The sequence below is a fragment of the Pseudopipra pipra genome, chromosome 1 (genome assembly GCF_036250125.1).
Source record: "Pseudopipra pipra isolate bDixPip1 chromosome 1, bDixPip1.hap1, whole genome shotgun sequence".
Classification (NCBI taxonomy): Eukaryota; Metazoa; Chordata; class Aves; order Passeriformes; family Pipridae; genus Pseudopipra; species Pseudopipra pipra.
The window spans coordinates 43,599,049-43,617,244 of NC_087549.1; the positions used below are offsets into that span (position 1 = coordinate 43,599,049).

Sequence of the window (18,196 nt, forward strand, 5' to 3'; positions counted from 1 at the left end):
ACCACAGTACTCAAAGCTCTCTTTTAAGAGTAACAGGATGAAAATATTGACTTTTTTTTTTTTAATATAATGGCTACTGAATTTCCATTTTAGGAAGGCCTTCCAGACCTGAAAAGATAACTGCTTTGAGGAATATAACTTGGACTGGTTACCTTTCATGTACCATTGACATTTAATTTCTTCTGCTGTGGGGATGACAAATAAGGGGGGTGTATGCTGGAATGGTTGCTGTTAAGTGCGTTCTGGTTGGGGTTGCAGACAGAGGCAAAGTACCAAATTACACCCAGCATTAACTATACAAAGCAATATAATCACTTTCATACACAAACTATTCTACTTACAACAACTTAATATACAACACCTAGTTTTATTTTACTAGTATAAGATTAATACTTGAATTACATCAGAAGTCATTCAAACTATGTCTTACATCATCGTAATTGAAAAATCCTTTACAAAGGGCTGATTTTTCTCGCACATTTCTAGTTCATCAACCTGTACATACAATGGATGTGCACAAGCAGGATCTTCTGCCTAAGGCACTGAACATAAAATAAATAAACAAATGACAAATATTATTTTATCTCTTTATTTTTTTTTCCAGAATATTTTAATATTGAAGCCCAAGTTGTTATTTTCAAGGGATAGGGAAGGGGGAAAGGAAAGGGAGAAAAGTTATGAAGACAAATTATTTCATTTAATTTATGGTTTTGTGAATGGTCATTTCTGTAGGCAACAAAAGGTTGTTTTCTTAAAAAAAACCAAAAAAACAAACAGCACCATTAAAGAAAGCATGATCCCTGAATTCTAAACAAAACACTGTCTGGAAATAAAAAAATTGCTAAAATGCTTGTTTCACCCAGTCACATCTGGTGGGGTAACAAAGCAAAGCATAACAGCATTAAACTGTAGCAATCTTGCTGAAACCAACTACACCCCCTTCTGAAGACTCAGAGAACCACTTTCCAAGCATGTCCTGTGGGAATAATATTTTCTTTGGTAGAGGACTGAAGGAGGGTACTTACTTCATTGAATGTGGATAAAAAAAATATCTATGCACATTAGGGATCTCCCCAATAAATCTGTATTTCTCATGCATGTTACGTATGAGTGGATTTCACATTGCTGTTATACTGCAGGAGTAATACTGCCCTATAAAGGCATAGAATGGCTAATGTTGAACAGATGTAAACATTCAGAATACTGACAAAAAAAATACATACACACAAAAAACCCTGTACTGAAAATGTGAATCGAGTTAAGTTTCCGTAAAGCAGAAAAAATATTTTACAGCAGTACAAGAGAATTATGGCAACAAAGTAAAGCACTTTTCTTGTAACATTCATGAACAGTACAAATACAACAAAGTTATTCTACGGACTAAATTATTCTTTAACTATCAAATATAGTACAAAGCGAAATATTATGTGCTATAAAAGAAGCAGCTCCTCAAATTAGACTAAAAAATGCTTTTTTTTACTTTTTGTTGGTTTTACAGTGACAAAGCATGATGACTGAAGACAACAGGATTTCATAGATTCAGAAACATTTAGCTACACAGGTCCATGATAAATCCACTGAATATTTCATTGCCTCCCCCTCAGTGTTCTGCAGAGCCACAGCAGATGAACTGCTGCGCTGCTGCCAGGAGATTGCAGAAGCCATTCAGTGTTCAGAACAGGGCCCTTCAGGTGTGTCAGCTAAAATGATCCCTTTCTGTGACATTTCTCAGCTCATCTTGAGTGTTTATCCTGGTACTTCACCACACCTTGGAGAAACTGCTAAACCAGAGGCTACAATAACGATTCTGAAATTGTGCGTGTGTTCATAAGGGGAAGGGGGTGCAGCATAAGGTAATTTTACTTCAGAAATTGCATTATAAAGCACCATATGCACCAGCTTAAAAACTGTGCAAGGAATTGCAGGGCCCTGAAAAACCATCTGCACGTTCTGTAGCTTACCCTGACAACATGCACCACCCTCAAGAAGAAAGTCTATAGCACAGAGAATATACCTTTCACTTTATGGCTCAACCTTTATTTTTGTCTTCTAAATGCTATTTCATGTACTAGATCTCAACAGATAAATAAAATGCAAAGAGGGAGCATCCAGTTCATCATTTCTTAATTATTTTTTTTAACATTATTTCAAAGGGAGTTTCTGCTTGAAAAATTATTTCAGAACAGAAAAACAGACACACACTCACTGCAAATGCCCTAACATTATCTGCATATCTCACAGGTATGCAATTAAAACAATAAAGAGGGAGGAAAGAAAAAAGTGTTTCTCCCTCTCACCCAAAAGTGCTGCTCCAGGGGTAGGAGTGGGGGAAAAATTTTGGAACTTAAAAAAAAAAGGTAAATTATACATGATGGACACTGGGACACATATGTATGTACACACAAACATAGAGCAGTGTGTTCTTAAGTAATTCTTTCACCACTTTTCAGTGCATAAACTATTAAAACCCCACGGTGCAAACTGCATGGCCATTAGAAAACATGACATCGGGCTTGAAACCTGAACAATTAAACAAAAAAACCTCAAGAAGTCATTTAAAATAAACCTCTAAATGTGATTGGGTTCTTTTTGAAGACCTAGGGTCACTCTCCCCTATGCATTTGTGTGATACTAGAATCCAAGTAAGGTTTTCAGTCACCCTAGGTTTCAGTCAGGCTTCCATATCACTGTTTGCTTTTGAGTATTATAATACCCTAAACCTAATCTGTAAGAAAACTTTACCACTCTTGCTGACTAACTGGCTAAATTTATTCCTGGTGCAACTCCAATGACTCAAGAATGAAAGGAGTGGAACTGCACTATGGCAGAGTTTGGTTGGTTGAGTAATATAACATAGCACCATCCAGTCCAATGCCATTTTAAATAATATTTTATCATGACCTCACACATGCAAGTTGCAATCCTGATACAAAAATGACAATATGATGTGAATGACTCACCTACCATATTAGTCACACTCTTACCCTTTGAACAAAATAAAACTATTTTGTGGCCGCAATTTATTTCTGTATTATGTTAGTCAATACAGGAACTACTTCAAGATGCAAATACAAACAAATATTGACTTATGTGCTGTGGACAGGTAAACCTGAGCTAGAAATAAGGATTCCCAGCAGGCTTATATAAACATAGGTAAATAGAAGTCTAAGACTGGTTGCTCTTTTTTTCTTAAATAGAAGTATCCTACCTCTACCAAGTATAAATACAATGCAATACAATTCTGATACAAAGGCTCCTCATATATGAATTTGATATGTATTAACTGACTACACTCATGCTTAGTCATGAGTATTTCCCAGTTGCTGTTTTGCCAGCAGCTGGACTAGTTTTCATACGTTACTTTATGTTTTTGCTTGGCTGGTTTATTTTCCTACCAGAAGACCTGAAAGTGCTGAGAAGCCATTCCTTAGTTCACATGTCATATTAAGGAGCACTTTTGTATAGAAAAAATATATTATTGTATCAGCAACAAATTTGTTAGTTATTACAAATGGCCTTTGTACTACACAGTGTCAAAAATAATATTGATATGTTGCTAATTACAATAAAAGAGAACATCAAGGTGCACCATAGAGCTTCCTATGACAGGAATGTATGTTGTAGATATTCCAGCTCACTTTTAAGACAATAAACAGCATTTATCATGTTTGTGAAAATGGTCCCACAAGAAAATAAATATGGTTCCTCCATTCAGTAGAACCTCACTAATACGCACATGAGCCAAGGAGACTGGTTACAGCTGATGAGTAAGAATGTAATAATCAGATAAAAAAGGGTAGTGTAAAATGTAGGATACTTTTCATTTCCTAAATGCAGTTCTACCATTCACATCAATACATCAGAATGCAACAGTAAATGCATGATGAAATCCAAGCAGCATTACATCTCACACATTCTTACTACACTGCTTTCTTAAAACCGTGGAAGGAAAATCAGTTTTTGTGAGCAGGTCCTAAGGTCTTTGGATTAGTGAGGTTCTACTGTAATGGCAAAAAACCCCATTTATCTCTGATGCTGACATTTGGGCAGACCCAACCACATATTGGCAGATGGATGACTTGCACTCCACGTTTTGTGTTCTTGAAGTGAGATTAAAACAAACCCAAGGTGTTTTCATCTTCCCAGCAACTGCATGTGCTTTATCCCTTTATAATATTTTCCTTTTAAGTGAATAGGGCCCCAAAATCACCATTTTTCTTCTCTGCTGTTATGGTGGCTAGCGCATCTGGAATGCAGCTATAGTCCTGAATGTAAATACAGTACTGGATAAATACTGAAAGTTACTTTAAAGATGCAGTATCCCTTTTAAAAATACATTTTGCTTCCAAATTTCTAAAAGGGTCTGAATACCTTTGAGAAAAAAAAAAGTCAGTGCTGTAAATAATTCTAAGAATTACTTTAAATGGCAAAACTCTGAGATGTTATTTAAATAGAGTAACTCACATAAGAGGAAAAAGAACTGACATTGTAACATTCAACCAACATGCAATTAAAGTCTTTCCTTGTTATTAATCAGAAGTATCCATCATTTTTTGGCCACAGAAAGGCTAAAACCTCAAGAATCAATTACATAAGTCTGATCTTATATATATATATATACAGATATATATATATATTTGGGACTGATAAACCTAGTGAACAGATTAGACAGAGAAATACAAATAAAGACCATTTGAGTGGGAAACAGGAAGAGAAAACAGGTTTATAATCTCCAGGAGAGAAATTACTTTCTCCAGACTCTACCGAAGCCCATGTGATTCCAGTGTTGGTCCCACTAACCCATTGCATATACAAATCTTTCTCAAGGAATCAACAACAAGAGATGATGAGTAACATTTGAGTTCCATAGTCCTTGGCAGGCACATAAAGAAACTCCTCTAAAAATCTAAATTCCTCTTTTAATTTTTTTTTTTTTACGTGAAGTGACTATAATGAAAGTCAATTGAAGAAAACAATCTTATCAGCAGAAAAACTGCAAACTGACTTTGAAGCTACGATGACCGATACCCTGCACCTTGCCACTACCCCTCTCAAAACAGTTGCTATTCAGTGTGTTATTCATTCTGCATAGTTACTCCACTTCTTACAGTGCTATTCTGCCACTGATCTTTAACCTGCAGCTTGTATCAACTATCAAAAAGTGGAGAAAAAAATGTGCTGCACTTTGTGCAAATAAATAGAAGCTACAAATGACATGCATTAATGCCTTTTTCTTTTTTTTTTTTTTTTTAGCACAGCAAGAGCTCATAGAAGCTTCAGTAACAAGGCTATCTTTTTTTTAACTACTTCTACAGGTTTCCTCTTCTTCCCAGAAAATGGCACTCAGGTAGAAACAACTAAATTCTGAAAGCACCACATAGAAGAAAACAAAACAAAAAAAAAATAATAAAAAAAAAATCAATCCACTAATTGCAAACCATTAGTGGCCTAAGCTGTTTCAATTTCTCTGTTCCTTTGTCCTGCTCTCCCACGTTGATAAGGGATACTGCATCTTTGATTCAGCTCCTACCGCACGACTAGACAAGCTACACACAGTTTGGAAGGCCCTATGCAGTCATCATGACAGAAGGCTCCGCAGCCTTTGCACACGATCATGGCTTTCAGCCTGCAAGAGCATTTCAGTTCCAGTTCATCAGCATTGCTGCTGTCAGCAAATTTCTGAACCGGGATCTGCGCATTCTGGTTAGACAGGCCTGTGGCAGTGTTTGAGCCACTTCCTAAAATCCCAATCGATTTCTCAATTGCAGATGCTGCCCTTTTGAAGCTTGTGCTACCGAAGTGTATTGTAGGATAATTTCCACAGAGCTGCTGCTGCTGCTGCTGCTGTGGGTGCTGCACTTGTATTTTCTGAGCAGCAAGTTGGGTAAAAGGCTTCTGTGGCTCAGAAAGTAAATAGGAAGAGAAATCTGCATTTTTTAATGCAAATGCTTTTAACTGTTCTTTCACTTCGTTCTGATCATAGGAAGCTTGTTTCATGCCCAGTTCGCAGCTGCTGCTTAAACCTTCCTCAAAAGAAATAGGTTCAGATTTTATATTGCTACAGATGCTTGCTGGCTGAGGCCAACTAAGTCTTTTAGTGGTTTCCATAGTAACTGTCGGTTGTTTTTGATCAGAGGGGACTTCTGCATTTGGGTGAGGAGGGGGAGGAGGTGGTAGGGGTGGAGGGGGAGCAGGGGGATGCACTAATGTTTTACTCTGGAGAGTTTGAGAGGCACTGGCAATGTCATCACCTTCCTTAATCTGAATATTAGGGGAAAATACACTTCCTAGCCTCAGCTGGTGAGCTGCTGTAGAAATATTCATGTCTCCCAAGCCCTTCTGTTCAAGGTGTCTGCTAAAAGCAAATGTGTTGCAGCCAGGTGGGCCTTTTGAAGTAGTTTGCAACAAAGCTGCCGTAGGAATGGGGCCTCTTGCAGCCATGGACATTTGGTAAAAATGCTGTCTATGTGAGGTACTAGCTTCTGTGTGAAAGCTGCCATTTTTATCAATGTGAAATAAGCTCTGCTGGAAACTGCATGAAGGCAACGGCCTCTTCGGCTGCTTGATCTCTGGACTGTGAGCAATTCGGCTCTGAATGGCGTGCTTGTTCAGCCACTCCTGCTTAAATGGCTGTCCGTGCCCTAGCTGATTCATGCTGGAATTAATTACACAGGGAGCCACTTTAACATCTGTGTCCATTGACACCTTCCCAGGCTCACATTTAATTTGAGCGTGTTCCCCTATAGTCCTGGCCATCCTCTTTTTCGGATGGTTTTCACGCTTTCTGATTTGTAGCGGGGCTATGCTGCCTGCTGGAAATCCTTTACCATCTGGATTAGGAGAGTTGGAAGCATGTTCAACAATATTTCTCTCGGACACTGCTGTTTTACATACTGAGGTAGTTTGCAAAGGCAATGGAAGCCTATTAATTTCTAGTTTGGCTCCTGATCTGGGCTGCGGCAGCACTTTCTCTAAAGGCAGATTGCCTTGCAGTAACTGTGTCACTAAGGGATTGTTGGCCTCCACTGACGACAAGCGACAGCTAGAGCCCCCGGCACTCGTAACTCTCTTTAGGGTTTCTGTTGTCAGGGAGAGGGAGTCTTCCATGGAGTCTGCAATGGATGTCTTGGATGTTTGAGGTGGCTGCGCACTCGTGTTTATTTCTGCAGTCTGGGCACGCATTTCAGGTCCTGTAAAATCCTCGGTGTCCATCCTGAAGCATTTGTCAGACTCGTTAGTTTCTGATTTAACAGGAACAGCAATGCTCGTCAAAAGACTCCTGGATTGCAGTTCTGACATTTGTGTGTAACTGGAAGGTTCAGTTTTGACATTTTTCAAGCAATTTTGGTCTGCATATTCCTTATGCTTACCAGAGGAAAGATGGCTGACCACTGGCTGGTCTGTATTCATTGCCTCTTCATCACGCCAACAAATTCTGTTGTTGGCATTGTATTGATTGGCACAGGCAGCATTTGCTTCATTTTTCAACGCTGAAGGACCTCTTAAATGCTCAGCAAAACCTTGGCTGGGAGTAACCACCTCAATTAATTTATCTTGAGGAGCAAGAGGCACTTCTCGAAGACTTGAACAACCTGCCTGCAAGTTCTTGCTGTCTTGCTTTGCTGTAATGGCGATAAAGCTGGAACTGTGCTCAAGGTTTTCATTAGGGACCACTTCAGGCCTACTTATGACAGACACCTGAGGACAGGCTATACTTTGTAAGGCAGCTTCTGTCCTTACAGGTCTGCTCTGCAGGTCAATGCTGTTTTCTGTGTTTTCAATAGAAGAAGAAAGTGACAGACTGGAATTCTGATTTGTGGTGTGGTCAACAATGACTTTGCAAGGTATAGACCTATTCATGGCAGTTTGCGTAAAACTCACTGGCTGAGATTTACCAGGGAGATCCATCCGGTTTCGTGCTCCAGAGCTTTTTTCTATGAGATCAGCATTCAGTTTAGTAGCATTATCATAAGAGCTTATTGTCACCATGTTACCAGCGAACATGGAAATGGGTGGCCTTGCAACAGAATCTGCTACTGCAAGGGCCTCGCTGCAACTTAAAGCTGACCTGACGGTAGTGTGAATGGAGACAGTGCTCTGCTCGTTACACCCGGTTATGGCTATCTTATCAGAAGGAAACCTGCTGGTAGTCCCCACCGGAGGAATCAGTACAGAACTACCAGAGAGATGGTTTGGCAAATTATTTGCAATAGATGAAGCTGGCACAGTGGCATAATGACTGGAGACTGTGTTATTCACACTGCTACTTGGTAGCGGCAACCTTTTGTCATCGATGGCATTTGGTAAGACTGTGTTGTCTATGGAGACTGGGACATTACTATTATCAATACATTTTGGTCCAACAGCTATGCATGGAGTATCAGCCCCTTGGATGGTTTTCAGCATATTTATATTACAAGCTGAAACTGCTGTGTTTGCGCTGTCAACAGACATTAACACAGAGGATTTATCAACAGAACTTGCAAAAGAAAGTTCTTTAATTGCTCCAGACATAGCAGTGCTGCAAACACACACAGAGACTGAACTTTTATTATAAAGCACTGGCACACTGTTACTTTCAGTAGAGGTAGATGAAATAATTTTCTCACATAATTGTGGCACAGGTATATTTTCATCAGAACTGTGCACAGATATCTCAGTAGCAGTTTCTGGTAATGTAGCTGTGTTAAGGGACTGCTGCAATAAAGTGGTGGTCTCACGGTGATGAGCAGACTTGTTGCTAGGGGACCTGCAGTTAGGATTAACTATAATGACACCAGTAGAACCTTCAATCTTCGTGTCAGTAGACATTGGTATCTCCAGAGATGAGGTACTTTCCTTTGAGCTGAATTGTGACTTTGATTCTTTATTAGTCTGGAGTAAATGAGCTCTGGCTTGATGCTTTGCAAATAGCTTGGCCTTTGTTTGCTCCTTGATGTGTGCCAGTGTTCTTGTCTTTCCACCTTCGCATGGGGTCCCCATTGCTCCAGAGACTATGCTCGCAGCTGCTGCCACGGCTGCTGCAGCTGCAGCTTCTCTTTGGGCTCTTGCTTGCTGAGCTCTTGCTTTGATATCTGCCAGAGTCCTAGCCCCAGTGTTCCTCCCACTGCTGACCGATGTACTTGGGGAAACTCGAGGTTCTGGTTTAGAAACAGGTTGGCTCTTGATGATAAAAGGTGGTCCAACTTTTGAAAGCTGAATCTAAAGGAAGAAAAAAAAACCCAGTAATTTTAATGAGATCATTGATTCACTAAAACAAACAGTTGTCTTTTAAAGGGTCAGAGAAAGGTAATGAAGGGAATTACTGTTCGGTGCAGCTTGACAGAAAAATGCTAAAAATTAATGATATTTATGCTTCGATATTCTATCATCCTACAGCATGAATAACTGACACCTGTATTAGCCTTCTCACATTGATCCTTCTGACAGGAAGAAAGATTGAACAGGCTAACAACACGATGCTTATCTGATACAATTTGTCAGACCTGTTTTATATGTAGTGCAGCTAACTGAGAAGGTCAACAAGCCTCGTGTAGTGGTACTGGAAAAGAGCCAACGACTAAGCACTTCCTGCAAAAGTCTGAAAAAATAATGACCATATATAGTGCTTTTCTCCTTGGTCTCCAATGATTAGGATACTAGGAATAGGCTGTGTTTTGCTTACATACACCACACAACAAATCTTGCCTTCAGACAGGATGTAGTGGTGTCTCCACTGAGCCTGTTTTACAAGTTCCATCCTAGAGGACTTTAGAGCAGTGCTATAGAAGAAGTGAGTCACTAAAGGATACACCTTTCCCTTCCTCACTTGCAATTTTAAGAGACTCGCTTTAGTACATCCCTGGGATAACTCCTACACTACTCCACTTCAAAAATGAAATCCTCAAACCTATAAATATTAAACCCAAAATATTAAAATTTTAAATATCAAGCAGTTTAAGCAAAATAATAACCTGTAAAATCACTGGACTTATTAGGATGTTTCCTATTAGTCACATCTGTTTTCAGGATTAAAGATTAAGAGTCTTGTGACCATTTTGTAACTCATACACTCTTAGAATAAAAGGTTGGCAAAAAAAAAATTAATTTCTTAAAATGGACATATGCTTACTTGCTGTCCACAGCAATTGGACTTAGCAGTTAATGCTGTGGCTTACCTTCTGAAAGGAACTGAGAAGAAAACTAGGCAGTATTTGTAGAAAAAGTAGTCATGAGATATGATGGGAAGTGACAGCCATATAGCAGAATGACTTAGAAGAACTGGGGTTCTTTCTCCTCTTTTAGTGACAAAGGATAGGGGTTTGTTGGTGAGATGACACAAGAGCCAAATATTTGTTATAGAAAAAACATACTAGAATTGATTGTTCAAAATTCTTCAAAACATTTTGCTTTCTGTTTCAGCAGCAACTCTTTTTAGTTTCCACTTTGCACTGCCAAAACTGCTAGAGCTCTAAATGCTTGATTATTTTTATTATTATTATAGTCATGACCTTTTTTTATTCCCTTGTGATCTATTTTCCTTTGTGCTTAGAGAATTCTTAGAAATTATTAGTTAGATAGACACCTTCCAAATATGAAAGAATATCACTAAACTCAGAGCGGGGCTAACTTCCAATTTCATCACTGCTCATAAAAATAAATTATATGAAATATGCTTCTGCACTAGTGATTAAAACAGTTAGCCTATTTGCCCTCCCGGCCATATTAACAATGTTCAGTGACTGCAGCAGTTAAAAATAAATGCAGAAAAGGGCATTTCTGAATAATCAGGAACTAGTATTGCAAAGTCAGTGGCTTAACTTCAGGAAACTGGATCTTAACCTTGGCTGATGTCATCATGTACAAAATTGAAAGGGTCAAAACACTGAGCCTATATGTTTAAATCTATAGAACTCTCTGTTAGGAAAAAACCACTTTCAACTGTAATATGCTTTCTTATACAGCAGAATGTTACACATGAAAGTGTTTGTTGTTTTTTTTTTTGGTTTGTTTTTTTTTTTTACCTTTTGCTTTGTCATTAACAGAGATACCTATACACAGATCAATCACTTTCCCCTGATAGTTAGGTCTCTGTTTCCAGTTAATTCTACAGGAAAATCTTATATTTTGGCCTACCCCAATCCCTGGGCTTGCAAAGGGATCTTCGACTACTCTGAATTTGGGTTCTCTTGCTGGATTAAGGTGCTGGTTGTTTTTAAAAGTATTGGTAAAGGTAACATTTGTTATTCATGCTTGCAGAAGAAGACATCCACAGCGGAACAAGCAGATAATACAGCTGGGCAATTAGAAAAACAAGGAGCGCCCTGTGAATGATGGGAAGCTCTTGAATTAGATTAAGCCATAGATCCTGGAAAACTTTCTTGCACAGAAAATCAATTTTGTAACAAAGACCCTGACTGAACAACTATAGATACATTTGTATCAGAAGTAATTTGGCATGGTAGAAAGGTAATAGTAAAGCAAAACCATCAGTACTAACAGCCCTTATACTTTCATAAAAAATACACCATTCACTGTGTCTGCATGCAGTTAGGAGGGAGATAATAACCCTTTATTTCCCAAGTACACTGTTTTTTTCATTACTTTACCTTAAGGGGTGGAACTCGGGGTTCCTCTCTAGGTGGCTGTTCTTTATCAGACGGACTTGTTGATGAAGCACTACGGTTAGGCTGATCATCATCTATTCTAGCTCTCTTCTCTTTGCAGATTCCAAAACTGTGCTGTTCTGCTGTTTTCCTCTTTGGGATCTCTGGGTCTCTACTTTCACTCCTTGCTTCTGGTGATTTTGTGGGTTCTAATGACTTGGAAGAATGCAAACTCTCTAGGCGACTTTGGGCACTGCCTGTTAGCTTGTGAGATTTATTTCTGCACACTTCAGGGAATGTAGTTTTCTCTAGAGATGAGGTATATAGTTTATCATGTGGCTTTGATGGAAGCAATTCGATATTTTTGCCAACTGATCCTTCTGATAAGACAGATACCTCTGAAGGTAAGAGTGTACCTTTCTTGTCACCTCTTTGCTGAACACTGTGATTTTTATTTTTGATCACCTCTGGAGGTGTGTGTTCTGGGATGGATGCAATGTAGGATTTCTCAATTTCAGAATGTGACTTACATGGCTGATGGCCAAGGTTTTTGCTTTGGGGTTCTTCCAATACTAAAGTATCAGGTATAATTGCTAATGGACAAACTTTCATATTTTCAGGAGCACTCTGATGTTGCTTTGGCTGAACAAGTTTCTCTTCTTGAACCACCTTAGTAACAGGAGAGCTTTCCTCTTTCAAAGTGGGAAGGGAGTCTTCCAACAAACATGGTGATTGCCTTTGTTGCAGAGTAAGTCTTTCATTGCTTGGGGTATTGGAAACTGGAGATGTCTCTGATGGAAGAGGCAAACTATTTGTCACAAATGTTTCAGAAGTTAGAAGAACAGAAGACACTGAAGATGTTTCTGATGTTAAAGGCAAATCAGACATTGGAGATGTTTCTGATGTTAAAGGTAAATTAGAAGCTGGTGATGCCTCTGATGTTAAAGGTAAATTTGACATCAGAGATGCTTCCGAAGTTACAGGTGAGGTGGACATTGGAGAGATTTCCGACATTAAAGGTGTGTGCAAATTTTCATCACTGGCCTTTTGCTGAATATCACCTTCAATGTTTTCAGTACTGGACCCTTCAGACGAACAAGCTGTTTCAAGAGATGCCGGAGTACAGGGTTCCTCTGAAGTCGACTGAGTGTCTCCTCCAGGAGAGGCAACACAAACTTCTGGACTTCCAGAGGAAAAGGAAGTTTCAGAAATACAAGCATTCTCAGACAACTGTTCCTCAGGGTCACTATGAAGCTCCATGTCCACTGCAATGCCTCCACCAGTGAACAAGGAGGCTTCCAGAGCAGCATTTTGCATTTCTGGCACAATTAGTTCTTTTGCAGACTCAGAAACCTTCTCTACTGTACCACTGACAGAGTTTGTGGGTGAAACTGATTGTGCTGGTGATATGCAATCCTCCAGCTGATCTATCACAACTGACATCTCTTCCTGAGGGCATTCTGACTTCAACTCCACTTTAATTTCAATGTGAGATACAGTATCAGTTACATCATTCATCATGACACAGGACTCAGTGCTGTCTGCAAGCTTTACTGCTTCTGTTTCCTCATTTGTGCCAGTTGGACTTACGGACTCCTCAGAAAACTCCTGTTCTGGTTTATGGTTCTCCTCTTGGCATTCACAAATACTTGTCTCGACCTCTTCAGCAATTTCCTCCTGAATGATTGACTCTTCAGGTATCAGTATATCCTCAGAGTCTGCCGTTAAATCCTTAACAGGAACCTGTTCCATACTACCAAGAGATGGACTATAATCTCTCTCTGGTACAGGTGGAATTTTAGCACCTTTCTCCTCCTGATCCTCAAAGGTTGCTTGCTTAGAAGGACCAGGTGTGCCAGAAGATCCACACAAAGAATTGCTTTCATCTTCATCATTGTTCTGCACTGCAGTGAGTTTCATTGATTCCCCTCTTGACATTCCCAATCTAAATAAAAACACACAAATAAAGAGAAGTATTTTCAGCACAGACAGGATAAAAGTATAGGACCACCTTTCCCACCCACATCTCTTGTTTACAAAAAAGACATATTTTGTAGTTTAAAACAGTGGTTTGCTTAAGTGGTGGTTGACTAATTTACATATGGTTTTATATATTTTGGGAACCTAAATAACCAGATTTTCTTACAAGTGTTAAAAAATATGAATATTTTTAAAATAAGCAAACAAAATGAAAACAAAAAAGCAAGCTACACAGATTCACCACTATTTATACTCTGCTTAAATTCCTGTGTTTGTTTGGGTTTTGTTTTTGTTTTTTTTTAATACCAGCACAGCAGTGCAACACTAATACAGCATGCATTTCAGAGTAAATGCACCACTGTATCTTCTTCTAGCAGTAACAGTTCTAAAGCAAATCCCTTTTCCCTCCTACACCTGCTTTTAGGGTCAACACAGTCAGCAATATAATGGAAGTTTAGCATTCTCAAGAAGCTAAAAAGACACATATTTATAATGTATGCATTCATTTTCAGGTATGAACTGCAAAGGAACCATTCCTAGTATACTTCTTAAGATTTTCTTACCTTTGGTCCTGAAAATATTAGTTTAAAAAGTTTTATTACTTCAGCAGAATTAGAAATTCCACAAAAAACCAAAACAAATCTAAAGACAAGAGCTGAAAAAATGGTTACTTTAAAAAATGTATGTGTTCTGGCATCCTCATTTCCTTCTAAGGCCAGTGGGAGTACAGGCGTTCAGCATTTTTAGTAAGATTTTCCAAGCAGACTTTATGCCTCAGCAATTCCACAGTAACACGAAATACACAAAAGCTTGGTTGGAAGCCTTAAAAGAAATTTCACAGTCTTAAGATCTTCTAATCTAATAAACAGTTCCCTGTTATCATTTTAATCAAAAAGTAAAGAAAAAATGGAAATAAGCAAGCATAAGAGACATTCAGAAGTTATGGAAGCAAGATGGCTTGTTAAGGTGCAGCTAGAGGATAGAGAGATCACAAAGGCCTGTGCATATGAAAGTACAGAATAAACAGGTGAAATGCCAAAATCTCCAGTTGCGCATTTTAAAAATACTGAACAGATATATTACAGTGACAGCTGTAAACACAAAATCCCCAAACTCAGCCTGGAACTGGCATCCCAAAAGCACTATCAGAGTAATTATTAGTATTGCCTGTTACTAGTCACTTAACATGAACAATCTTCCTAAGCCATGAATATGCTGAGGAATGATCCTCTAGAGAGAAATTCAGAGAAGCAAATTCACCTTTCCCATATTGAATGTATTTCAGAAGATGTGTCTTTCTTCTCTATAGCCTATAGGTTCCCCATATAGTCTAAGTTAAGGTTATAAGTTCAGGTGAGTAAAGTTAAGTTTATCTAGGTTTAGGTGAGTATCTTCTCCTAAAACTCCTTGTGTTAAGAAGGCAAAAGCTATCTCAGGAAAACGAGAACGGAAAATGAATCCACTGCATTACTAAAAACTGAATCAGTAGTCTATTTTCTCTAGCTGGCTTATATCATGAAAAGATATTGCCTGATAATTATCTTTAGGGATTGAAAATCAGCAAAGGAATGAAGGACAGGATAAAGGTGAATGCGACTGTCACACGGGCACTACACGAAAACACACATTCTAGTAACATACTGAAGATAAAGAATTGTAAGAATAATGAGATAAAGCAGGATTTAGGCCATCAGAAGATGTACTGAATCTTAATAGTTTTTTTCAGTATTGGAAATACTACTATGTTGAAGAAGACACTGCAGTGAAGAAAAAGGCTTTCTAAAGAAGAAATCTCAAGATCAGCATGTTTAAGGCAATCTCAAATTGCAAAATAAACAGCTGATCTGCCTTCTTCCTTAGAGAAAAAGACACCTAAAGTTTGCAAATCACCGCAAAAATGTGAGGACAGCAGTAAGCAGCCTTCAGTGAAAGTGCTAAGGACAGGATTCAACTGATAGAGTAAGGGCACTCAGTCATCCAATAAAAAAACCCCAGACACCTACTCAAAGATATATGGATGCTGATATTCTAATGCTGTGATAAGCAGTATTGGAGAGAAAACCCTCAAAACACAACAAAGCAGAAAAAAAAAGGGAAGGATTAAATCAGCAACAAAATTTAGAGAATGTCTACCTCAAATTAAAGCTTTGATTCAGTGAGCTGGTAGTACTATCCTGAAATATAACTCTCAAAAATGAGAAAAGAAATATCATATTGAGACAACAGAATATAACCCTTGCAGTCTTGAGGCAACAAACAAGAAGACTGTGTGGATTTCTGGCACATGCATCAGCTGATCTTAGATAAATGAGTGCAGAATAAAGTTTTTGTATTTTGAAGAAAGTCAGAGAGAGGAAAAATGAACGAACATGAGGAAGTAGAAAGAGAACAAAAATGGATGGAAGTGAACTACAACTGACAGAACCATGATAAACTGCCTGGGTAAAGATAAGAGCAAACACAAGAAGCAATGCTACAAGGCAACAGGCACTCTAAAGTCTGTGAATGCCATGAACTATGGAGTGTATAAGAATGTTTACAAAGATTCTACATCTATTAATGGCCCTTCTGTAAGGATAAGGTGAAAACTGAATTTACTTATGGAACATTGGAAGATCAAATTAGCTCTAAGGTCAGAGCAAAAATACACTGATTGTAAACTGAGCAAGTCAGTCTGTAAGAGAGATTAATTTTGCAGACAGTGCATGTGAGAAATAGGTCAGGAAGCTTACAAATACTGCTAGTTCAGTCAAATCAACAGAGCTGAAGAGGGACAAAGCCCAGGCATACTGAAAGCTAGTTTAAAAAGAAAGCAAAAAAAGGTGAGGGAATTATAGAATTGTAGGATATCCTGAGTTGGAAGGGACCCACAAGGATCACTGAGTCCAACACCTGGCCCTGCACAGGACACCCCATGAACTTAAACAAGGTGGAAACTTCAGCAAAAGCTACCACTCAGTCAATAAACAATGAGAAAAAGTACTTAAACCAGCAAAGCAGATCTGCCTACATAACATCCAGGCAGAAGAATGCAAGTGAAACAAGCAGGGGAAAGGGCAGGCAGGACCAGATTCAACACTTTCAGTCAAAATGTAAATTATGTGCAATATGACATTTTGCATAACAATGTTGATGTCAGAAACCTATCAACCCAAAGGACATGTATGACCACAGACTGAGTAATTATCTGCCAACCATTATAGTGTCCAGCATTGAGCCAGCACGGCAGGACTGCTGGCTCTGCAGAATTCTGAGCATTCTTCTCTGTGCATGCGACAGTCGCTTGTGACTGAGGAACAAGCTTCAGCTAGACTGAGGTCTAGCCAATACCTTACACAGCCCTTTCCTCCATGAAAGGTTGGTAACCAACTCTTCTCTTGACAAGCAGAATGAAAGGCTGTTATGTTCCTTATCTGAAAACCTAATTAATATTTTTTGATACTAAAGAGATCAACAACTGGACTAACCTGAGGTCTCAAAGCTGTTTAGAAGAAATTAAGCACTTTACAGTAAGGAAGTGCGCCACATTAAGACTCTAGAATTTCCATTACATGTAAAGATAAAGTGGTGTAGAAATAGTATTCACAGTGAGGGGAAGCACCTAGCAAGGATGTGCAAAATAAAATATTAAAATGGATCTGTCCATTTTTTGCCTTGTTTTCACTACATTTCCCAGTGATCCAAGGCAGTGGATTGTGAGAACTAGCATTTTTACTGCAGAAACATTTTAGTTAATGGTTTAATCTTTAAGTTAATAACTTGTTGTAATGAGTGGTACAGGGTGCATTTGGAGGCCTGTCACTAGCGGTGTCCCCCAAGGTTCAGTACTGGGCCCAGTATTGTTTAATTTATTCATCAGTGACTTAGATGAAGGGGCAGATGCCTCCTCAGCAAGTTCACTGATGACACAAAGCTGTGAGGAGTGGCAGATACACTGGAGTCCCTGCAGTCTTTGACAGGTTGGAGAGATCGGCAGAGAGGAACCTCCTGAAATTCAGCAAAGAAAAATACACCTGTATTGGTGTACAGGCTGGGGGCCAATCTGCTGGAAAGCAGTTCTGTGGAGAAGGATCTGTAGGTCCTGGTGGACAGCAAGCTGTCCATGAGCCAGCAGTGTGTCCTCGTGGCCAAGAAGGCCAATGTATCCCGGGGTGCATTCGGAAGAGCATTGCCTGCAAGTCAAGAGAGGTGATCCTGCCCTTCTACTCAGCCCTAGTGAGACAACATCTGGAGAACTGTGTCCAGTTCTCAGTACAAGAAAGACATCAAGCACCTGGAGCAGTTCCAGTGAAGGGTAACAAAAGTGATTAAGGGACTGGAGCATCTCTCTTATGAGGAAAGGCTGAGGGAGCTGGGCCTGTTCAGCCTGGACTGCATCAATGTCTAAAAGTATCTGAAGGGATGGTGACAAGAGGATGGAGCCAAGCTCTTCTCACTGATGCCAAGAGGCACTGGAACAGACTGCCCAGAGAGGCTGTGGAGTCTCCCTCACTGGAGATACACAAGAACTGTCTGGATGCAATCCTGTTCAATGAACTCTAGGATGACGCTGCTTGAGCAGAGAGGTTGGACCAGATGACCCACTGTGGTCTCTCCCAAACTCATCCATTCTGTGGTTCTGTGATATAATT

General features: G+C 39.2%; 1 protein-coding gene across 4 annotated transcripts in view; it reads right to left on the bottom strand.

The window, feature by feature from the left end:
* Window positions 1-575: 575 nt before the first annotated feature.
* Window positions 576-18,196, bottom strand: part of ASXL3 (ASXL transcriptional regulator 3) — a 134,318-nt gene continuing 116,697 nt past the window's right edge. For all 4 annotated transcript variants that reach the window (XM_064654143.1, XM_064654129.1, XM_064654119.1 and 1 more), the window contains 2 exons: window positions 11,589-13,530; window positions 576-9,201 (listed from right to left, as the gene is read on the bottom strand). In XM_064654143.1, the coding sequence (XP_064510213.1) occupies window positions 5,527-9,201; window positions 11,589-13,530 (5,617 nt within the window). In that variant the 3' untranslated portion in view covers window positions 576-5,526. The remainder of the gene's footprint in view (window positions 9,202-11,588; window positions 13,531-18,196) is intronic.